General features: G+C 43.1%; 1 protein-coding gene across 1 annotated transcript; it reads right to left on the bottom strand.

The window, feature by feature from the left end:
* Window positions 1-850: 850 nt before the first annotated feature.
* On the bottom strand, window positions 851-23801 carry PDE6B (phosphodiesterase 6B). Its single transcript, XM_013188249.3, has 22 exons — window positions 22733-23801; window positions 20084-20236; window positions 19653-19742; window positions 17197-17337; window positions 16233-16307; window positions 16078-16142; window positions 14550-14616; window positions 14336-14383; window positions 14005-14154; window positions 12884-13027; window positions 12149-12214; window positions 11398-11544; window positions 9956-10063; window positions 8875-8984; window positions 7775-7862; window positions 7069-7169; window positions 5599-5706; window positions 4562-4625; window positions 3716-3790; window positions 2617-2700; window positions 2341-2497; window positions 851-1633 (listed from the first exon to the last, which is right to left on the bottom strand). Exons 1-22 carry the CDS (start codon window positions 23141-23143, stop codon window positions 1575-1577), a joined length of 2511 nt encoding a protein of 836 aa, XP_013043703.1. The 5' UTR covers window positions 23144-23801; the 3' UTR covers window positions 851-1574.
* Between the last annotated feature and the right edge of the window lie 547 nt (window positions 23802-24348).

Raw genomic sequence — 24348 nt, forward strand, 5'->3', positions numbered from 1 at the left:
ATTTCACTGTACAGTGGCTGGAGGTGATCTTAAAAACCCACTTCTTGCCGTGCCACACTAAGATAAACTCATGGCGTTTTGCTGGCTGAAAGCAATGACTTGTTTGGCTTCGTATCCTGGAAGTGCTGCTATGCGATGGAAGCTTCCTACGTGGCCACTAATGAAGCTGAGACACGCAGTGTGAAGCAATTGCTAGCTGCATATTTAGCTTTCATGCAAGTGGACGGGTTTCTGCATTTTCCTGAAGGACAACTTGCTGCTCACGTAACGGCTGCGTAGCAATAGAGGATTATATCTTGCTTAGTACACTGGGACCTGGATAAACAAGCACCAGATACCACTATGGCTATAGTTTTCCTTTTACTTACAGTACTTCTGTAATGCAAAATAAGTTCCTGAAGGGTAAAAGCACTGAAGGTAGCAGGAGTAATAGAAGATGAATAAAATCCCCACAAATTGAACTCTTGTTACATGGCTGATACACCATGCACTGAGAGAGAGAAAGAGAGAGAAAGAGAGAGAGGGAAGAGGGGCAGGAGGAGCACAGAAGGGTGTCTCTGTAAGAGTGCAATTGAATGTTCTAATATGGCTGCATTAATAAACTTGAAAACTAACTTTTATCTGAAATAAAAGAGTGGAAGTCATCAGTCCTTTGAAGTTTGGAGGGGAATGAGAAAGCCAGACATCTCAGAGCAGAAGGAGAAAAGGAAGGAGGGCTGGGACCGATCAGAAAAGGACTGCAATAAATTACATTGGCATTACAAGGTGAAACAGAATGAATTTAGATGCCACGATTCAGGTTGCTTGGGTGACCGTAACTGGAGCTGCAATGAGCAATCATAACGCTGTCTTCTTACAATCACGTGTCACGGGCCAAAGCCTCGGTTAGCACACAGCGTGGATGGGTCCTGCTGGAGAAGATAGCAGCTACCAGATTCTGCAGCTACCCGATCTTGCACGCATGGCTCCGGGCTTTAGAGCAGCACCCTACCTAAAGTCCTGAAGTGAATACAGAATTATTGTCACCGTGAGGGTCCCTCAGATTTACATGGAAATGCAACTTTTCAGAACAGCTCAAAGGTTTTCATACTTTATCCCTACATATAGATTTCTTTTTGATATCTTCAAAGATGTGGACTTAGATATGGTAAATTCAGCTGTTCCTCAATTTGTCTACTCTGAACATCAATCACGTAGGGTTGTACAAAGCAGGATACGAATTCAGCAGGCCCTATCAGCTTTGGGGTTTGAAATGTTTCAGTGCTGGAGAAATGTTTTTTCTGCAGTCATACAACCTGGTTTATTGGGCCAAACATTGCTCTGACTTGCCACATGCCATCTGACAACATCGGGTACATTAAATGGAGAGAGGGACAGGACAGAACGGGCTCCTCACCATCAGGAAGAGATGCAATTAAGGCAAACGAGATCTAGCCCTTCCCTGGTTGGTCGTAAGCCTAATTAAAGTAGCAAAACAGTCCAATCAGGAATGTATTTGTAAGCCATGATATTTTTTTTTTTTAAAAGCATGGGCATTCTCATTTTGGGTGTTGTATATTGCATTGGAAATAGGTCTAAAGTATACTGCAGGTTTTTGAAGCTGGAGCTGTTCCTCCATTACAGGTTATTCCATCTGCCATATAAAAAGAAACAAAGAATTAGAAGTACAGTCATAAGTGTCGTATAATCTCTTCTCAGTCACCACAGGAGTTTTGGGGAGTTGTAAGTTACCCACTGATCAGTGTAATATCTAAAGTACCCACATCTAGAGATATCTGCTATGCAAAGTAATTGTACATGCAAAGCTACTTTGCTTTAGAGTTAACAGAAACCTTTCTCACTTAAAAAATGATTCCTTAGTTAGGAAATAACTCTTCTGAAATTTTCCAAATCACTTACTTTCGAGATTTGAAATTGCTACCTAGGAGTGTGTTAGTGTTTTTTTTTTATTCCTCCTGCTTCACAACCTATGGGACTGGACAGCCCTTGTGTACAAAGGGATGTGTCCCTGCTCTTTTCAGGGACCTATGGACACTGCCCAGGACTTCTTGCTAGCCCCAGCTGCATGGGAGCTTGCGCTGCATGTAATACTGCTTGTTTCTCAGGCACAAGCCCCTGGGCTTTTGAGCTGATGCCCTTTCTGACACCCAGTCATGGTGTCAGGCCTGAAGACAAGGTGTATTTTGGAGTTCTTTTTAAAACCTTGCTAATTGGTCAGGATTGAGGAAACTGTTCTGGGCATCTGACTTTGCTGTGGCTACAAACCTTGCTGCAGATCCAGGAGAGTATTGCATAAGCATATTTTGAGTTAGGAATGAAACAATCAGTGTTTTTTCTGACCTTTTTGTGCCGCCATCTTCTCTTCCTCTTTTTTCTTCTCTTCCTCCAGAGCTTTCATTTTTGCATCATACTCATCAGCACGGGTCTTCCATTCATTCCTATTGTTCAGCAGCCCATCGAGCATAGGCTGAATTTCCTCATGGAAACGTGAGAATTCCTGACCAAAACAGAACCATCAGCACAATTCAGTGTGTTGCTGCTGCACCATGGCTGACCTGGAAGCTGGGACTTGAACCTCTCTACTGAGAAGGATGGGGTGTGCATGGGCATGCTTACCTTATAGACAAACGTGCACACAAAATCGATGAAACCCACTTGAAGCTTTGGAAGCTCAGCGGCTTTCCTCCTGTCCATCATGGGCTGTGGGAGGACACAAACATGCCATGATTTATGAGAGCACCGCATTGAAAAACATTCCTCTCTTTTTTTTCCCCCAAAGCTGCCTTTTTCTGTCAGCCTGGCTGCTCTGCTCTGCTGGCCATAAAGGCTCTCCACCACAACCCTCACCTTGCTTCTCAGAGGGATCAAGTGGCTCATTTCCTGTGCTGTTTCAGCAGAAATTTTAGACAACTCTTTCAGTGTACACCACGGGGAGGGGGACAGAGTATTTTCCTTGCTCCTTTTAACCAGGAGAAGGACTTAACGAGAGAAGGATTGTGTGACAAAATGCTGAAGAGTTTTCTTATTCTCTAAAACATACCTGAACACGAAATTATGTTCTCATAAGGTCATATAATTTATTGTATCATTTTTAGCGCATCTGTGGGGACAGGGGCTATATTGGAGTCTACGTAAGTCTACTTAAATCTACTGGGTCCCTTCCAGCATGGGATATTCTATGTTTCTATGATTACAGAAAATCAAAAACATGCAGGTGGATGCAATGTCATGGATTAACTCTTGATTTTTTCACTGCCAAATTTTAAAATTTATTATTATAGCAGAAAAAAAAAAAAAATTAGAAACACTGCTCTATAGTACTTCCTCTTACCAAAAGTAATTTCTGGACTCTAAAAAGTTGGTTTTTTTTTTTTCTTTTTAGTTTCTGTCTTTAGTGTAAAGTCTGCTTTCCTCTAAGTTGTAGGTATTTTGTTTTCCTCCTTCTTGTACAGGACCAGTGCAAAACCTCCAATGGGACAGTCACTCCTTGCTGTTTCACAGCCCCTGGGACCCATTCTAACTAAATGGAGAGTTGGACAAGAGGCCCTGTCACAAAGGGTCTTTTCGATCTGAATGGCCAATTTTCTGATGAATTTTGGGCAGCCTGGTAGTTTTAGGAAGAATCACAGCACCCTGAGAGCATCACTGCTTGCAGAAGGTCTCTGCTGAGACCTACTTTCTGATCTGAGCTGTTTGGATCTCATGGGATACTTACAATGGGCTGTTGCTGAAGGACACTTATTTCTAAGTCCCCTTGCTCCCAGAACTCAGCTGCTACCAGGAGAGCTACCTACGTTGCCAAGAAGAGAAAAAGAAAAGTTAGCACTGATTTTGGCTTTCTAGTTAGGACTTAGGACTCCTTTATGAAGCAAATGTCACTTCCAGCCCTTCCATCTCTTCACATCCAGCCCCAACCTTTCCGCTGCAAATGGCAGCAGTGGCAACAGGTCTGCACCTGTGTAGTGACAGCCCAACGCCAACTTATTATTGGAGCTTTTCTTCTGTTCATCTATTAAGAAATGTTTCTAATGTGTCCCCTGCAAGGATTTGCTTCACAGTCAGAGCTGTGTTTTCCTATTAGGACTTCCTCAGCTGTCCTTTTCCCATGCTGAACATGAAGGTGACTTTATTTTTTTTATCCTTCTTTAAATTTTAATGTTTGTTACTTAGCAACTGAGCAAGTACAGTTCAGAAAGGAAGTCCTAAAGGAAATCAAACAACAGATCAGCCAGCAGGTATTGCCTAAAAAAATAAAATAAATAAATTTTAAAAATGTCGTGACATGCACGACAATATTAGCCCAATAATAGCCCAAGAAATTAAATTATCGTATTATTGTTTTTTTTATTATAATTATTATTTTCCCTTTGGTGAACATAAATTCCTACAGAATTCACAGCTTCAGTCTTAAACATTGATTTATCCATCAAAACCATCATTATTCTGAAGTATTTTCAGTAGTTTTAGTAGGAAACTTTGACTCAGTTTTCAGGCAGCTTAGAAATTTGCATTACTTTCAAGTATAAGCTAGAGAAATCTGACAGTATATCAAGCGCCTGACCTTACTCTGGACTTCCCAAGGTTTAGTGATGGCTGACAAATCACAAGCAGTCATCATCATGGCCCTAAAAACAGAAGAGAAATTAGTTTATTCTCTGGAGCCCTTACCTTGCCTCTTGTAGGCTCAGGATGCTCGTGCTCCACCCAATACCGTGTAATGTCCCAGCTCTGTGCTGATGGGGTAGATACAGGAGATGGGTTGCTGTAGCAAACTTGGACTGGGACACACATTAAGGATTGCTCGCTTGATACAAATGGATTTGCGCTAGGGAACTGCTTGCTTCTGACACTAGGAAGTTCATCACTTTGGTCACTGCTGAGCTGAACTTCTTGACTTTGGAGTAACTCATTTCAGTCCCTCATTGAGGTGTAACAGTGCAGGTCACAGCTGAGGTTATGGGTGAGCTCCATCACCAGTGCAACTTGTACTGCAGAGCATTTGCTGGTTACAACAACAGCATGGTGCAACTCTCGTTGCTATTAGGAAGAGCAAATCACAGATTGGCTTCCATTTGCTCCACCATTGTAGAATGCTCCAGCTTGTGGCATATGTTGTGGTCTGAGACAGATCCTCCATCTTGTTAACGGGTATATGACCAGAAGGGATGTCCCACATCCAGTCAGGATTTTCCATCCAGTCAGGAAAGAAAAACTTCAAGCTTTCTTCCCTGTTTGTTTGGTTGGTTGGTTGGTTTGTTTTTGTTCGGTTTGTTTTTGTTTGTTTGTTTTCCTTGCTTCTCCAAATGATCATATTTGAGTGGACAATAAAACATCACATACTGCTCTCATGCTAAGAGAAGCACAGGAATGCAGTAACTGCACAATTCCAGAGATTTTTTTTTTTTTTTCCTGCTCAGCTCACATTAGAAATTGAAAACAGAGGAGTATATTATCTAGGGACCATTGCTGTTGAAGCAGAAGAATCCTTTTTAAAACTGGATATACTGTGGGCATAGGCATGTTTTGGAATTCCCACTGGTAAGCCCAGGAAGAAGGACACAACCACATCATTAATCTCTCAAGAGATAATTTACTCACATGACAACCTCTTTCTTTGTCGTCTCCAGAGACAGGTATTCAGTCCAGGCATTCATGTTATCGTATGTCTTAGACTCATCAACGATCTTCTGGAACATTGTCCTTTTCCTTTGGGGAAAAAAAAAAAAAAAAGAAAAAGAAGCAACTGTGTTAAAAACAGATGGCTGGGTTTCTAGTGGTTGTTGTCCTGGCAGTTAGGCCCTCAAGGAAGCCCCCAACAAAACCAAGCACCATCACTTGCTTGTTTTACATAAGTGAAACCATTGCAAATGGCTTAAAGAAAAAGTGTCATGGTGAGACTTGAGCAGGTTGTTTGAAAGTATGCGCTACTGCAGGTTATGCAAGCTGAGAAATGTTATTGGCTTTACTGACAACACAGGAAGGCTTTTGCCTGAATGTTAAGGAAATGGCAGAAACATAGAGCTGGCCCAGATGTTGGAGTATTTGTAAGACTACCTGTCTCTATAAATGCTGTCTGACCTTGTTAATATTATTTATATACCTAGGTACGTGTAGCAAATTCTGGGGAGGGGTTTATATACAACACACCCACATTTTGACAGGTGTGAAATCATGAAAAAAATGCTGTTTTAATGCTAGCAAGTAAGACAGTTAGGCCAGATCCACAAAGAGACTTGACGATGTTCTCTGTCCATACTGTTTTGCCTGGAATCTGATCTAAATCAAACCTTCCCTTATAGACTGTGAGCCAAAGATGGCAAAGACCAGCTTGTTCCCACCTGGTAGGGAAGTAGTGGTGTCTGCTCCCATATAAACACCCAGCCTTCAAAGTAAGAGGACTGGGTCTTAGGCTCTTCTTCATACTCTACTTTTTTTGGACTATTTATATTTTGTGTAATGATTCTTCAGCGTAAAACATAGAAGCAGTCTCTGGTCTTGGCCCTGTATTTGAAAACACGTTTTGAAAGCTCCTTGCTACTGAGGATGTCATGTGTTGCTGACTCACAGCCTTATGCCCTAGGAATTCAGTGCATGAAACTCTATGGTGTTGGGCATTTCTGACTTTTGGATGTGAAATAGACTATGAACTGCATATTCACCTATAATAGACCACTTAGTATTTGAGTTGTGCTACTTTCACAGAGAAGTTAATGAAGCCCAGGCCATGCCATTGACCATTAATAAGTATTTTTAGTGCTGACGTGATAGGTAAAAAAAACACCACAAGCATCTCTTTTTCAGTTAGGGGGTCATATAGCACAGTCTTGTTGGAAATAGAAGGCTAAAAGTCACATACATGATCTAATAAATAAAAGCTCAAAATTCTTCTGAACAATCTGAATTCTTCCCCACACCTCTTATATCAGCATTAAGAGGAGCCTTCTGGAGGAAGCATCTGTGTAGAGGATTGCCACATGGAGGGGCTCTCATAGCAAAGCATCATGTTTTGTGTTTGTACAGCACCAGCTGCTTCCTGCCCTTCACCCACAGCGTATGTGACCGACTTACTTGAAGTACAGTGCCAGATCTGTTGCTATGATGGCAATGTCCATCAGGTGAATCATGTGCTCATGCTGTCTCCGGTTGAGGTTCTGGCATATGTTCAGTGACTGAAAAATAAGCAAAGGAAGCTGCAGAATCCAAGCTCCATGTTGTTGTGAGCTAGTGGGCATTTCCCTCTCTCAAATGTGCTTTTTAAAATTTATTTTCTAAGTTTTGCAGCTTGCTCCCCCTAAGGTGCAAGGGCTGTGAGCCCAGTTCACCATCTGTTGGTGAACTCCCCCCCTGTGCTCACTGAGCAGGGTTGGTGTCTGTAGTTTGGTACACACTTTGTGCCTAAACCACGTCTGCTCACCCCAGTGGGAATTTGCCTGAAAGTTAGCTGGGGATGTGTGTCAGCCTTGGTCCTATCAGAGGGGCTACAGGAGGAGAACCCTGTCTTTAACACTTTCCTACCGGGCTAACGACATGGCTTCTGAAGAAACCAAGCCACGCATGTAGGAAGCCTAAGGGTTTTGGTCTCTGGTGAGCAGAAATCACTTTGGGGTAGAAGGAAGTGAGGTGGCTGCAGGTTCTCAGAAACCCAAACCAGAGAAATATCCAATGCTAAGTCTCTGGGCAAGAGTCATAGCAGCTGACGGCCATGGTGTATGTTGCTAAAAGACTTTGTGGCAAGTAAATTATTCAGGATCTTACATTACAATTCATTACAAACCTCTTCAGAGAGCAAAAACTTTCCAAATTCCAAGTGATGCCTCTCTAAAATTGAGGATCCATGAAGTTTAGCTAATGGATTTTGAGATCTGGTTGCGTAAAGAGAAAAATCGGAAATGTTAGTATAGCACTTAGTTAAAAAGTCTCCCAATTGAAATTTGTCACACACACAAGTTCAACTCATTTTATGAAGGGCTTAAGAGTAATATTTTTAATAGCTAACAACTTCAGTCTAACTGGTAACAGAGAGTGACTCTGCTTATAGCTATCTGGACACTGTATAAAATATCCTTCCACCTGTGAATATCACCTAAAATGCTCAGAACAGTACTTTTATTAGTTAGTATTGCGAGCTTGTTGTTTAGTTTCTGAAGAAGTATATGTTTACATCTGGTAAAAGCAACAGGAAAACCAGCAGCCCTTGAACACTTCCCTAGCCAAAGAGCAGGACACTCTTGTATCCAAAGCACCGGCCAGCTTCACTTATGTTTTCCCAAGGCTCCAGAAATCAGTTAGATAGTACAGCCATCACTCATTAAACCTGTGACCTGACACTGCCTTAAGCCAGGAACAGAGGCCTGACTGGTCAGTGAAATCATGCAGCTCTTTCTGTGAAGCTGGTAACTACCTACCCAAAGCAGCCCTCACATCCTCACAGGTGCTAGGTTTCTCCAGACGAGGGCAGTGCTCAGCGCGTGGTGCTTTCTGCATAGATACCTTCCAGTAAAAAGCAGGCTTTGCATGTCCAGAATGCTCCCAGTAGCATCCTGAGTGTCCTGTGATACTCAGGCTACTAAATGTCTGCACTGCACTTGGTCCCCCCCTTTAACAGCAATGTAGAGCGTTGCTTTAACCAAACAGCAAAGGCCAGACTGCTAGGAGGTAAAGCAAGCCCCAGTGAGCACTGCAAAATGTTGGCTTCCCCACTGGCTGAGGCATAAGCCCAAGTGCCAAGGCAAGGTGAAAAGAGAAGTTACTTGCAAAGGAAGGTTCTTAACCTGTGTAAAACAGAGCTGTGCTGGAGTTTGCTGTGATCACAGCCTGACCCCACTCTATGCAAAAGCAGCAGGAAATGGTTGGAAGTGGCAGGAGAATGCTTACTTCATCTGGTAAAGGTTGTTGGTTCCTCTGTGGTCGATATCGTGGCACAGAGCAGCAGTTACCATTGCAAGGGCTTCTAGGTCTGTGTAGTAACGCTTCAGTTTGCCAGTCTGGAGGGTGAGAATTTGCATGCCCCCTGTTAGTATCTCTTACAGGAAAAGGTACTGGGCTGTGACTGCTCTGTGCCGGGGATCTCCGCATTGAAACAGTCCAGGAGAACTGAAAATATTTGTGAAGCTAGATACAATACATGGTACACTTAGGTTAACGTGGGGAAGCAGCTGGAAACAAAACGTTTCAGACTCAAGGATGCACGTGTGTCATGCGTATGTGCTCGATGCCCACCTGTGATGTTGGCTACCCGCTGCTCCAGCAGCCTTATGCCCTCGCGACACTTGCACTCTGATAGCCACACCTCTCCTCTCACTGGACACAAGGCTCTCTGTGTCCTTCTGGCCAGTGGGCCAGAAAGCTGAGCTGCTCAGAGGGTGGGCTGGGGGTGGTAGGTGTAATTCTGCCACCAGGCGTGCAGGGCATGCCCTCTGTACTGGGACACGGGGCTGAGCCTTTGCTGGTGTGGGGCACATGTCCAATGCCGTTTTCCTTCATGGGGCTCCTGTCACCCTGACAGCCCACGAGAAATGGCACTTGCCACAGTCATGCTAGCCAAAGACTTACACCCATGCTGTCCTCCCTTCAAATGGAGGAGGTGAGGTTGTCCTCATCCAAGCTAATGTCAGCCCAGCTGTTACTGTTAGAAACTGTTGGAGGAAGGGGAGTCCTGCAGTCCTTCCCCTACCCTGCAGAAGGGGTAACCTGGAGGCTTTTCAATGCCACACTTGTCTGTGCCCACGAGAAGTGAAGTGCTCCATTCAGTGGGTATGGCCCCAGCTTGGGTGGTAATTCATGGACTCATCACCTAAGGTGAATGGAGGCCTCATTTGGTAGGAAATGTGCTAGGAGTGACAAACGTATCCTACAACAAGATTCAAAGGGAGCCCTGCATGTCTCCAGGGTGCAACATCAGACATACTGCAGAAAAAGCTGTGCTGCAGAACTAATTGGGGTGGTGTTACCTTACCATTAGGAGCGTGAACATGGTCTGTGCAACGTTGAAGCCATGGCGCCAGTTGTGATACGTTATCTTCCGGTAGCCTTTGCTGACAGAGTACACAAACCTCACCAGAACCTGCAAATTGGGAGAGAGGGCGTTAGTTTTTGTCATGCCAGCTGACTTGTGGTTGGAGCTGGTAGCTGTTGCTCTTGGGATAAAGACCACGTATGGAAGTCATGGATGAAGATCAGAGCCGCTCTTCAGAGATGGCTCCAGGAAGGAATCAGAAACTGTAATGTTGTCAGGCTTCCCTGGCAATGCTGTCATTGCAAGGTCTAAAGTGCACTAAAGTGCACTAAAGTGGAGATGACCAAAATATAGCTCTCTACTTTCCTACATCTTTCTCCTTTCTTAAGAAAATTAAAATCACTGGGATGTCTGTGGGGGGAATGAGAAACAGCGATGGCTGGAGGAACAAAGATTTCCTCCTAGAGTTTGTGAATTTATTCAGCTTCTGTGTTTCTTTATGTTTTCATCAGTAAGACTTGTCCTTTCCATATATTCTGACTTACTAATACTTATGTTGCTTGAAAAGAGATGGCTCTTTAGGTCTAGAGAGATGGAATATATTATATCACCTATTACAATATAGGGTATTAAATAATAGTGTTGTGTTTTCTTTCCTTCTGCATTCAACTTCTTTATGTGGACAAGTTCTTGTAGCTACAGAGCTTTTCTTCACTGGTGAGGGAATAAATCATGGATGATTATTCATTTTTTAAAATCTCAGCTGCTCAAAGGAACAGCAAAGAATAGCTGTTTTTCACACCTGCATCAGAAGCCAGTTATTCCAGAGTAGATATAGTGAATGCTTTTTGCATTTGCTTGTGCTAAGTAATTCCCAAGCCCAGCCCTTCCTTTCCCTCCTACTTTCCAGCCTGCCTTTCCAGGGTGGGGGATGTCCGGCTGAAAACTCTGCGCGCAGTTACCCGGAGAACCCACTAGATGGAGGTAAGCCTCACGTGAGGCTCTGAAAAATCCCTCGGAGAGGCGCAGCGCTGCCTAAACGCCAATTTTCAGAGCCTGACAGGGGCACGGATGGCTGCAAACGGCTTTGAATTTGCAAATCGGGGTCTTTGGGGTTGAACAAGTTTCTATACTGGGGTAAGCAAGTGTTTGCATGGTGCAGTCCTCATCTGTATAGACCTGATAGCAAGCCCATACCTGTAGCAGAAGTTCAGACCGTTCAGAACAGAAGCAGATGGCTTCAAGCTCCAAACCCATATTGGCCACCGCAGGTTTGAGAGTGGGTTCCTTGCTTTCAGCAGGGCTTGGGGACTCAGGATGCCAGCCCCTCTGCCTGCAAGCCCACAGCAACCCAGACCTCTGCCTGATTTCTGAGCTGCTGGCCGACCCGTGCCTGTGGGCACGGGACAAGGTGGGAGTTCCTGTGCACTGCCAGCTCCTACCTCCTGCGGGATCTGGAACTTCTTCACCACGCCAAGCTCGTAGTACATCTGAATGCCGCACTTCACCAGCTCCAGCTCGGTGCAGTCGAAATCGGAGAACCTGAACTCATAGATTTCGAACTTGGTGGGCCCTGGGAGTTCTTCTTTCTGCAAAAGAGGTGGAAGGGTTTGTTGCTGTGACATTTATGCTGTACCTAGAAACACCTGGAAGTGTTTTTTCTAAATAAAAAATTATCAGTCTGATTGTGCTTGGAACCATCCCTTTTAGTATTAAATGCAGATTGTCATGATAACCCTATTAGTGGGGGAAGAGGTAAAGCATTTTTGGTCAATCTTGAGAAATACTGCTTGCTTTCTGTTAAGCACTCTTCTTTTTGATTTGATTAGGTTGGAGACTCCAAAGTTGTCAGGTCTTACAGGAGAAGTCTTAAGGTTCCTTATTTGCTCTAGTGAACAAAATGTGTGATATGTCAAGGCCGCTGACGTGCTCCCAGATGGACATTGAACCTCCTGAGATAAAGAGTCACAGAGCAGTCACTTTCTGGGAGCTGGGAAGGCATTCTCTGCTACATGACCATAAAGGCCTCACACTTGCACAGCACAGGAAGGGTGGGGCGTGCTTCACCTTCACCCTTCACTGGGTGCCCTGCTGTTGTGTACGGGCGTGCCAGCACTGGCAACTCTTTCCTGACCCCGCCCAGGCAGTATTTGTTTGGCATCACTTCCAATTCCAGAAATACATTGCCCTTACCAGGATACTTGCCAGCTCCTCTTCCTCACACTCATTTGGCTCCTTCCCCAGCTTTTCTCGCGTTGGCTGCAAAGAGCACGGACATTTTACATTGACTACTGTATTCCACAGGACTTTGTGCTGTGCTGCTTTAGATCAATCTAGGGTGAACCTACTATGGGAGGCAGCTCTCATATGCAGATCATGTTTTCTTTCCAGACCTTGCTTTTATTTCTGCTGTTTTAACATGTTCTTCTTTGTAGGAATGTCCTACCTTTCATTGATTTTGGCTTGGTTTTCCTCCACTTGCCAAAATTCCCCTATAAAATTCCCAGTGTCTCAGTTGTGTTCAGTAACCCCACATCCTCTGTACCGAAGAGGTTTTGGGACATAAATTAGCTCCTCTTTCACCCCCCACAGCCCACCTCACAGTCACACAGCACAGGAAGCTCACACCCTGGAGGTGGTGAGCTCACCTCCAGGGCTGGCTTTTCTGAGGAAAATAGAAATGGCTCAGCGCAGCCTGCTGAGGTGAAGGGCAGACCACAACTGGCCTCAAGCCAAACGAAGACTTGTTCTGCCATTGTGCAGTAACTGCTGCCTGGGCACAGCCTGTACGCTGTGGTGGCTGGAAGCATTTCTGAGGTATGGGAGACCTGTGTCCACAGACACAGCTGCTGTTTGGCACTGACCAGGCCTGTATGCAAATGCCAGGCCAGTATGCTCATGGGTGTGCTGCACTTTGCAAGGCATTACCAGAATTTCCTGAATTTCATCCTTGTCACACTTCACATGGTAGAGCACCATATCCTGGGCAATGTCTTTCCGGTTCTCCAGCTTGTTCATCTTATCATATGTATCTGTGTTGAGTACGGACCAGCCCAGAAACTGTGTCAGGGACTTGGAGAGAAGAAAAATGAGAAATGGTAAACTAACCAAAGCATCTCCACACCACATGATGTATTTTTGTAACAACGTAAGCTTCATGCTGGCTCCAAGTCTAGCAATGCACAATCACGCCTCTGCTCCCAACCACTACTTGCTCTTCAGCACAGCAGCGCCCCAGCTGATGGATCTGACTAGGTCTCAAGAGTGTCCACATGACGAAGGTTTGAGGACCCTCTGTCATGTTCAGCATACAGAAAGCTACTTATGTGTTGTTACAGGTGTTCAGTATAGTACTCCATGCCTATGGAAAGGCTGGTGTCATAACCATGACAGCAGGTCAGGAACCTTTGTATCGAGGGAGAGCAAGACAATCTCATCACCTTTCACATCTGTTTACTCACACTCTGTGTTTGCACTCAGCTTGTTTGCTGTTCAGCGGCCAATTCCAACTGATTTTTTTGCTTGGTCATTTTGTTTGATAGTAAAAGTCTATTTCAGGAAATGCTCTAGTTGATAATAGATGCCAAGAGCTGGATGTTTGTATTGGACTGAAACTAGCATAGAAACATTTCTCAGCCACAAGGACTTTGATGAAAGCTGCTGTTGGTAGATTCAATAGCTGGACACACTTTGTATCACAGCCACACAGATTACTCAGGTGTAACTGCTGGAGGGAATTGCCCAGCTGTATCTGATCACAGGTCAAAATGGTCTTGTTACTACATCATGGCTGCTCACAGCTAGGCAGTCAATCTAAGAATGACAAAACAAAATGATCTGAATACAGCTGAGTTTTCAAAACTTTCAAACACCCATCATTTCATTTAGATGCTTTCAAAACTTTCAAGCTATTACTGTGTAATACCTGTATAAGCAACAAATAAACTTACTTAGCTGCAGAACACTGGGGGACTTTTTGCAGGGCTGCAATGCGAAAAAGTGATCTCTCAACCATATGAACTACTTCTAGCCATAGCAAGGAACTATACCTCCATAAGGGTCTCGTCCTGTTCATCAAACGGTTTCCCATCTTTTCTGTTATAAAACGTGACAACACCAACAATTTCTTCCTTTTTGTTGACTATTGGCATGGAGAGAACATTTTTGATAGTCCATCCTGATTCGTCTAGAGGACCTTCCTTGAAGCAATAGCAAGCAGAAAGACACCATGTACTTAATGTGTTTTCTAAACACAGCAGCAATCCCATTTTACATCATGACCTATGGCTAAAGACATTTTCGTGTGCCTAATATTGACTGTAAATTACATTTCTGTAAGAAAAGTAGAATACTTGATAGAATTTGAAGTGTGCACATTACCTGAAAGTTAAACATCTCATCTGCAGCAGCATTCATAATGTTGCAAATCTAGGGGATTAAAGAATAAATAAATAAATAAATAAATAAATATAGAGAGAGTATAATTTTAACAATGAGAAGTTTAAATATCAAACAAAAATCTGAACTGACGAAAAGCAGTATTGGTCAGGCTTCAATTCAGAAAACATTAATGGAGTCCAAACTATGTACTTACAAATCCACTTTCAGCCACATATGTTGGCAGTCCAGTTACTAGTGCCCAGTGATCTGGGGTAGGATTTCTGATTGAAAGAAAAATTAAAAAGAGAATTAAGGATATAAATTTATTGAAGGACAATGATGATCTCAGAGATTAAATGTTTTCAGCTGGTTGCACGATCCACATATACACATTTCATTCTCAGTTACTAAGCAGTCCTATTACTTTCAAACCTGCCTATGTGTGCTAGCATAAATTTTTCATGTAAATATTTTCATAGTAAATATTTTCCTTCAAGGATTCAGTACAGATTAGCACATACAATATCTTAGTCTGCAGAATATTTGACTTAAGAAAAAAACTGTTCTCAGTAGTGGGGTTCATGTTTCAGAGCTACAGCATACAGAAAGATAAAAGAAAGTTTCTGGTTAAAAGAGTCTGCCAGACTGACCACTGCTGTATCTAAGTAATGGGGGCCTTTCTTGAAGCATGAAGGTGGATATCCAATTTACACCAATGCGAAGTGGGGTGACCAGAACTGGGCAAAATTTCCATTATGTCAGATTTGTCAGTCACTTGACATTTAACCACATCCTACGCTGGTGGGAGAAGATAGAGAATGAGAGTGCTGAGGGATGCAAGAAAGAATTTAAAGAGGTGAAGAGCAGGTGTATATCTATAGATGGAAGGGAGATATATGAGGAGGAAAGGAGCTGGCTGGGCACATAATAATGGGCTAGGAAGCTTGATCAGTGAATTGCTCTTTCACCAGCTCCTGCAAGTGCAGTCAGCTGCTTTTCTCTTCTCACCTTTTGTTAAGTGAGGGGAAAGCAGAGAGAAAGATGTCATACAGAATTAGTTTGGAGAGTTAAACCACCAGAGTAGAGAGTGCTTTGTGAAGAATGTCTTCTCAGAGCCAAGGGGAAATGGTGCCCGAGGCTTCTCTGAAAAATTCAGTGGCAAGAAGAGAAGGTGGTTTTCAGAAGGAGGGAGTCTCAGTGTAGGGTCGAGAGAGGAGGAAAGGTCAGAGACAAATTTGAGGTGGAATGACCAGAAGAGAAGAAAGAAGCAAGGGAGCTGGAGGATAGGCGGGGAAACAGGAGAGACCTTGAGTGGTCAGGAGGGTACCAGAGGGATGGCAGGCAGGGCTGGGACAGCAGGTGCCTCAACACCAGGGCAAGATGCATGGACTCAGCCACTGACATGGGGTAGGCACCAAGGAGGAGTTACAACTTGACCTGGCATGAAGAATAGTAAAACTGCAGGTAGTCAAATCAGTTAATGCTTGGGCATAAAAAATTGTATGTTGCAGTGACTCTTGGAGACTAACTTACAAGTCAGGATCCCACTGCCCTGGAAGAAATCTCTGTCCCACAAAATGTGAGACAAAGCATCAGCTTACAATCTGGCTTCTTACTCAGTCTCCAGTTGGTTCTTTGCATATCTCCTTAGGAAGGTCTTTAAATCAGAAATAACCCTTGTTTTAGCTGCACCCTGTTAGAACCAAGCACACACAAACAGTAACAGTAGGCTGGGCACTTACGGGATGACTTTAATGTCTTCTTTTCCATGTAATATATAATCAATGACTTTGTAAAAGACTATTTCCTACAAGTAAAAAGAAAAGCACTGTTAAAATGAGAGGTGAGACAATCCAGCCAGACAAGAGAGACTTCAAGAAATCTGATTATCACTTACTCTGCCATCCGGAGTGCGAGGTCCTGAGTAGGGAGGAACTTCTCCCAGCAGGACTGGCCACAGATCAAAAAATTCCTATGTTTCAAATGAAAGAAGCATATTTAGGGTGGAAAAATGCATTATACACACGACTCCATTCAGTGAACAGCGAGAGCTGCACTCACAGAGCAAGCAGCTATTTCAGTATTTGCCCTGTTCTTCATTTCCCAGAGTGTGGCTACAAGGCTGACTTGCTACCTTGCTAAAGTCAAAAAACACCTTTTCTTAGGCTGCATTATAAAGCTGACCAAAGAGTCTTTACTACACTAATGATCTTTTAATATGTCTCTTCACAAGACCAAGTGCTATAAAGGCTCTGCCAATGTGCTGGAGATCAAAGTCAATGGTAGCCTCAGTTAGCCTGACCATAGTGTAAAGCAGGGCTCCTATGAAAATATTTCTGTGTAACCCCCGCATAAAGCTTGTCAATCAGCTTGCAAGCAATCAGATCAAATCAGAGTGGCAGAAGTAACTCAGCTTTTTATAAGTTTGCATTTTCATGAAACCAAATTTCACCTAAAAGCCTGGATAATATGGATATGGATAAGAGTGTGGCTGCTTTGGTGCTGCAGTGCTCCACAGGCATCTCACTGTATTTCTGGCATACACAGTCTTGGTAAGGCTGTGCATGTGCTTCAGGCTTTGACCAGGATTGTTGTTCAATGGTCATACATATTTGCCCCTCCTCTGTCTTCCCAGTCTCTAGCTCCTTAGGCAGTCCAGTGATAAGCTCTTTCCTCTCCCTCTCTTTTCTTTATCCCAGACTTTTCATTTGTACAATGGAAGAAAAAATGCCAAACATAGTAGGAAATGACCTAAATCTATCTTGGACTTTGGCTACCCTAATAAACATTATCCCTACAAATCACCCATCAGTGGATAGCAGAAAGGCCGAAAGACATACAGCTCATATGTGAACACTTACCTTCTGCTTGGTCATGTCCAGAAGGCCTACTGAGTACCTGTCACAGTTGAGGTATGCTCTCACTGTGTAGAATGCCTTGTGGAACTGCCTCTCAATATCTGTCAGTTCCTCAAAAACCTTATTAGCTGACCACAACAGCACCTGAAGGGTAAAAAGCAAACGTAAGCATAGCCTCCCCTTGAAACCTGGACTTCCCAAATGTGTTTGTATTAACAAGGAAACTTTTTTTTTTTTTAATGCTACTTTTCCTGAAAAGTGCAATAGCAATACGTACCGCAAAATGTAAAAGCGTTGCTTATTCTCACTGGGAATTACTAAGGAAGCATGCGCTCTGAGGAATGGTCATGCCATCATGGAGCACTATGTTAAAGTCAAATCTTGCACCGGTAGTGGTACCAAACAAATAGACTGCCCTACTTACTTCTTTTTTATCAATTAGTAAAATCTTGCATCCAAACATAGCTAACGCTAAGGTTGCAATATCTGGAATGAAGGTTGGAAATATCTGAATGAACACTTTCCTTGAAGCCTTGGCACAGCTGTCTTGTGTGTGCATCAGCCTACAACCCACTTCCCCATGCTGTGCTATGTGGAGGCATCCTTAAGAAAGCTGTTGCTAATAGACTACTATTTCATTTGTAAAAATTGAGGTTATGCAGTGAATTAGGCAGATATTTCTGGTAAAAAATGGAGGGTCTTTGTGGGCCAAAGGGAGAACTTCATCATCACTGAAACGGAAATGCCTAGCTTAACTAGTGCCTGCATGCCTGTCGAGGCTCTACTAGACCAGAGCCCAGGAGACAGCAGTGGCAGCACTTCAAAAGCACTGACAGCTGTTACCTGAAGCTGTCTGCACCCGTGCCTGGGACACGAGGCACTATTACATGGCCAAAGGCAGGAAAAGAGTGCATCACTGCTTCACTGGGGACTAGTAGATACTGTTCACAATTCTGACCTGCATTGGTCTCTGTTTCCAATCCATGAGATAGGAAAACTCCACCACACTTCAGAGCCTGACATGCTAAATGCCACCAGCCTTTCAGCAACCCGTAGATAGGATAGTGTTGTTGTCATGCAAATCGTTAGTGGAAAATTAGCAATGGCTTATTTTTGCTGTTTTACAGTGTGCAACAAAAAAGGCTCAAACCCACAAATGCAGTGAGAAGGACTGTAAGAAACACCTGTAGAAAGACCAGTTCATGGAACAATGAAAAGAAGTCTAGCAAAACGTTATGTGGTCTTCTAATAAGACTCTTATTGAGTATGCACCAGCAGCCTGAATTGTCTTTGCACAAGCCATTTTACTTACAGTATGACTGAGGTTTTGTGGTTGAGACCTTGCAATATTGTAATCCTAGACTATCTTCAAAAATGTCATTTTTGTTGAAACAATTCAACATTTTGTCTGTACTTAATCTGTATTTAGATACTCCTGGGTTCAAGTCCAGAGAAGAACAGCCTGCAGGAGGCATTAGACCTTTCATGTCTTGCATATCCACTTTGCTTTCTAGCGCCTTCCTTGCCTCCTCCGGTTCTACTCAACTTCTACTGCATTACTGCTAAGCCCACAAGTGGAATAAACCTGAACTAATTCTACCTTATTTTAATTACTCAGCATTGTTAGATGGCTCTATCACCTGACCATTATTCATAGTTTTAGGATCACTGAAAGAATTAGACAACGAACATGAGATGATGAATTGTTAAATGTAGGTGCTGAAAAAAGCTTCAGGAATAAACTTTCATTCTCCATCCATTTGCTGAAACAGACATTCATCCTCCTATGGACTGGTGATGAGAAAATGACTGCCATGAAGCGTAGTCTTAATTACACATCCTCCTCAATGACAACCCTTTGTCTGCTGCAGAAAGTGATCACATGGATTCACATCCATCCCGAAAAATTCACGAAGCAAATCATGGAAAAGAATCATGGCTGAATTTGTACTTTTCAAAATACCCTAAGTCCATCATTTATATTAATTTCTACCAAAGGAGGCAAAGAGAACAGTCATGTGAGAATCATTTTACTGTCACTAAGAAGATATTCTAAAGTGTGGGTTTTTTTTTGGTTGTTTTTTGTTGTTTTGTTTTTAATAATCACACAAGGAGAAAATACTGCATTCTTAATTGTTTTTGGAGATCTTTTAGTGCTGATGTATGAAGTGGCTAAATGCATCAGGAGTATTTCATAGACTGAACTCAAAAAAACCTCTGTAGCTCAGTCCTGCTGAAGGTGGTACCACTGCTTCAGCTCCTGAAGTCTGGCCAAGAACAGCAGGCAGAGAAACTAATGAGGGACTCTAAGGAAGGAGCAGTATCTGAAAGCATCTGTGGACACCTTCTTCTTTCTGCTCTTCAGGCACAGATCTCTGAAGCAGATCAGCTTCGTTTTTGAAACCAGAAAAACTGGGTTTGACTTTGAGATACAGCCCAATCTGCTTTTTTGCTCTTACCTGGCCTCTTCGAGTCTCACAATTGTGAAGGTAACTCAAGTGATAGATTTTCAAGTTTAAGGATGCAAAATTCAGGTACTTCAGGAAAAGCTGTAAAGGCAAACAATGCGATTTAGTCAAATGCAGTAGCAGGCTCGTGTATACTGGATTTCATAACACCACTATAGCAACGTCATGGTAATTCCCCTGGATAAATGCTTTGCTTTGCACCAGTGTGAGGTAAGGCTTATCCCACAGTAATTTCCCTGAAAGATTTCTGAGATAAGCATCCTCATAATAAGCCTCATCTGTTACAGGGTGAGTCCCCTGTAGGGAAATTTTCACCCATGGTGCTTCAGTAAAGCAGACATCCCTAGTGTTATGAGGAAGAATCCATGTTATATAGCAAAAGCGACAACTGCTTGATAGAAACTGAGCTACTGACCACTTACTGTTTCATCAGAGCTGGTGAAGTATGGGCCGTTCAGCTTATTAAGAGCCAAAATGACAGCAACTAGATCTTTGCCGTTCAAGATCGGTGTTGCAAGGATGCTTTTTGTAGTGTAGTCTGTGAGCTCATCAACAAATGGACTGAACTGGGCACACTGTTCAAAGGAGAATTTACAAATTAAGCACTTAACACAACATCTGTAGTCTTAAAGCCAAACCGAAGCACAGCCTAGATAAGCTGCCTAGTGAAAGCTTTGTTCAGTTATTGAAGAAGATAAATGAATAAGAAAATTGGACAACGTACAGGTGATAAAGCTAGTACAAAGAGAAACTGGCCGTAGCTTTTGATTATTAGAAAGTGCAACACATGCACTTTTTCGCTTTTTGCAAAGATCTTGCTGATCAAGAGCTCTAATGTGTTGGACTTTGCCATGAGGAGTCTCCACTAACCATCCTCAGGTGATTTATATCCTTTATTGAACCTTCTGCATCCTTTCCTCCAACACTGAATTGACACTGTGAGGTGCATATAACCAGTTTCTATGCTGTGCTGCATAGCCACAGTTTTTAAACCAGTGCTTTCTAGTACAGTCATGACGAACGCTTACCCCCCTCTCAATTTTCTTCTGCTTCACCCTGGCCCCTGAAACTGCTGCTGGTTTGCAGACTCCATGGAGCTATATAGTCATCGGTTCTCTTGAAAAATATTTTCCAGAGGATTCCCTCCCCTGTTGCTGTGAGCATCATCATCCTTAGTCTTACATGCACAGTGTCTAGCTGTTACTTCACCTCTCCTTCATGCAGCAGCAGACATGAGAAACCGACCTATCACCACTGTATGTGATGGTGGTTTTTGGCTGATATTGGAAACCAGAGAAAAAAAACATGTGGTAGTGACCATAGCATGAACCACGATGATGATGAGCCTTTCATGTTCATGGGATGGAAGGCAGGTTATCCCAGGGATACACAATTGACACCAGCGACACATGGTTCCTGGCACTCTCTTCCTTCCCCAGGAGCGTCTTGGTCGGGGTTGCAAGGTGCACATAGCACCAGCACAGTTTGGCTGCCCAGGGAGTCCTGTCCTTTAGGGAATCACCATTCGAACCACCAGGAGAGCGCTAGGTCATGCTGTAGGAGCAGCATAAAGGGAACTCAACCAGTAGTTGCTTATGCAAATGTCACTGTCCCCCTCATGCCAAAAGAAAATGAGGCTCAGAAAGTGTAATGTGGGGAAGGCACATAGCCCAATGTCCCGCACAGTGCCTTATTGACATCCTCTTTCTCACCTGCTGACAGGGAGTGCAGGGATGGCCTTGCTGACCCAAGATCATCTCCCTGTTCTGCTGAACATCTTGTCAGCTACAATTCCTTTTATTTGAAGAGAAAAAGCCCAGAGCTTTAACTCCTCAGACCACACTAGGGAGGCTGCACCTGAAAGAATAATCACTCCCTAGTGCCCCTTCTCCCCATATATCCCCCACTGTTGGCCTTCCCTGCCAACTAAGGCAGACCAAGCATTTAACTGTCTGTGTTTCCTTAAGAAGAATTGATGTAAGAATAGCAGCACCTGAAAGAACTAGAGTTGGATTGCAGCACTTGGCTGACAGTCTGAAATCCTTCCTTATTCTTGGAGAAATGCCTGAAGAGTGAGCCTTAAACATTTTAAGTTATACACTGATGCAAATTTTGCAAAAGAGTGGTTGCAAAACCAAATCCATATCTTAGCATGTTCCATGGAGGGCAACAAAGATATTGCCGAAGCTTTTGCATATGCTCATCCTGAGCAACAAATGGATGGATAAACAGATGGTCTCTTTGTAACTAGCAAACAATAGATTGAGTAATCCCAAATGCCATATTTGGGTCACATGGATTTTAGTTTTATACCTATGATTAGAACAAGCGGATTGTAATTGCTGCCATTCAGATTTACATGATTCAAAGTATGAGTATGAGGGGTAAATACTGTCATGAAAGCATAAGACTAAAACATGAAAATTCCTTGGATCCCTCCTGGTATTGCAGTGTGAAGTGGCTACTGAAAGAGTGGTTTTTAGTCCAAGTATACCTCTTACTGCCTCTGATGAAGACCAGTCATACACAGGTTGCAGTTAACTCACCTGCTCCAAGGTCCACACCTTTGGTTGACAAAAATGCTTCTAAAGGTCCTTGGCCCAAACTGCATCAGACAACAAACACTTCCAAATGTCATGAGTGGTGGAAACCCCTTTATGGACTCATCGTAAAGGGTTTTTCCCTGACTGTTACTCATGGAAGGAAGATAAATGTGTGTGGAAAATTCTAGGTGCATTCAGTGCAGATCTGACTGTACCTCACTCCCTCTTCTCTGCTGCACTAGGAGTGATTTATTTATTTTTAACGAAATAGGTACGGTGTGACAGAGCACATGTATGAAGGCATTAATGTCCAGTGTAATTGAACGTGCTTAGCTTCACCTTGCTCCATAAGTGAAATTGGAAGCAACTTACATGCTGTCTGCTGGTGCTTTGGTTTCCACTATACAGCAATTACAAGGCAAGAAGAGTGATCAAGCACCAAGATTCCCTGATATCGCTTGACCCCTTAGAACAAGTAAGCATGCAAGCATTTTGTCTACAGAGTGAATGAATAAATGCCAGACCTACCTCGCTGACATCCTTGATATTCATGGTTTTCTTGGTTTGTGCAACGTAGCCCACAATGCCTATGTCCAACGGATAGACTATCTCGCAGTCTGGGGAGACAAGGCATTCCTCCAGCGTGCTTCCCTCTTGGATGTTGAAAAGCCTTGTTGCCAGTTCAGGTGTGCCGTTTCTCTGCCTGTACATGAAAAGACTACAGCGGTCCGCATGAATAAGGGACCTGATTCTTCTTAAGGTCTTGAAAACAACTTTCTCCATGTTGATGCTTTCTTGCATGTCTTGGATCAACTCAAAAAGTATATCACTTTCATTGTCATCCCAGGACTCTGTTTTCAGTTTCTTCTCAAAGTACTGCTTGGCAAAAGCAGGGTTTCCATCAAGAAACTTTTCCACGTCGTCTTCACTAATGCTCATTGTGAATGTCCTGGATCTTGTAACAGGTAGTACTCCAAGGATGCGATCTATGTGAGAAGCAGTCTTATCTCTGATCTAGTTCCTAAATTTTCATAATAGAAGATGTTGCTTCCAGAACAACCAGGGATAAGGTAGCACTGCAAAGAGAGACTGTCATCAGGAAGGTATTCCTTTATACTGCCGGAGGTGAGTCTGTGGGAGGACAGATCTTCTCAACCAAACAGATTAGATGACCTCTACAAAAGCTTTGGGTCAACTTTCTTCTTCTTAATCTAAATGCAAACAAAAACTGAGTATTCACAATATCTTAAAGCACTGTTCTTTCTTTTGATAAGCAGAAAACTTACAGAAACAATTATATTGAGGTAGCAGCAACAGAGAAGAGCTGCATCTCCTAACATTGAAATAAGCTCTTTAAAGTCTAATTAAATATATACTGCTTGGACCTAATCCTAGGCTAACAAGGTGAGCATCTTATTATTTCTGCTCTCCCAGATTCGCTAAGAAACATCTCTCATTGAATGTTAAATGTGTCAATCTTTAAAGCTTAATGAAGTTATTGGTAGAGTACGGCAACTATAAATTATGTTTACTAGCCATTCCAAATTCCTCTGCTGAAGTGGTTAATGACACTAAAAAGAATGGGCATTTCCGTGCAGATAAGGTAAGTACACATGCACACTCCAGTTGTCCATGGAGACTCTATGTGAAATCTGTGAGGCTTTTTTGATGGGAAATGAACAGCACTTCTGTTCATGAGGGAAGTGGATAACATCTTCTCATTGGTTAAAATGGGAGAAGCTCTCCGAATGGCCTTCCACACACTGTTTTGGAAGGGGCACTTAAATTCTCCACTATGAATAATTTACCTGCCTTGGAAAATACAAAACCCAGTTCTGGTTTAACATAATTTCAATGCTGATGTTGACAGGGTTAATTCTACCCAGGCCATCTTGTTTGTCTTCCTGATTTTCCTACCCTGCCACTGCCTTGAGACCTGTACTATGCATTCTGCCAGTTCTTGCACTCAGTTGTATTTCCCTGCCATCTTTTGGGAGAAGAAATACAGAAATCCTCCAAGATTAGGATGAAGTGTCTTAGTGGGAATAGATGCAGCCCATTACCACGGTGGACAGAAATGTATATAATAGCTGTCTTATGGGTAAAAAGGATACCTCTTTACTGCTTTAGTAGACAGAACGTGG

The sequence above is a fragment of the Anser cygnoides genome, chromosome Z (genome assembly GCF_040182565.1).
Source record: "Anser cygnoides isolate HZ-2024a breed goose chromosome Z, Taihu_goose_T2T_genome, whole genome shotgun sequence".
NCBI classification, from domain to species: Eukaryota; Metazoa; Chordata; class Aves; order Anseriformes; family Anatidae; genus Anser; species Anser cygnoides.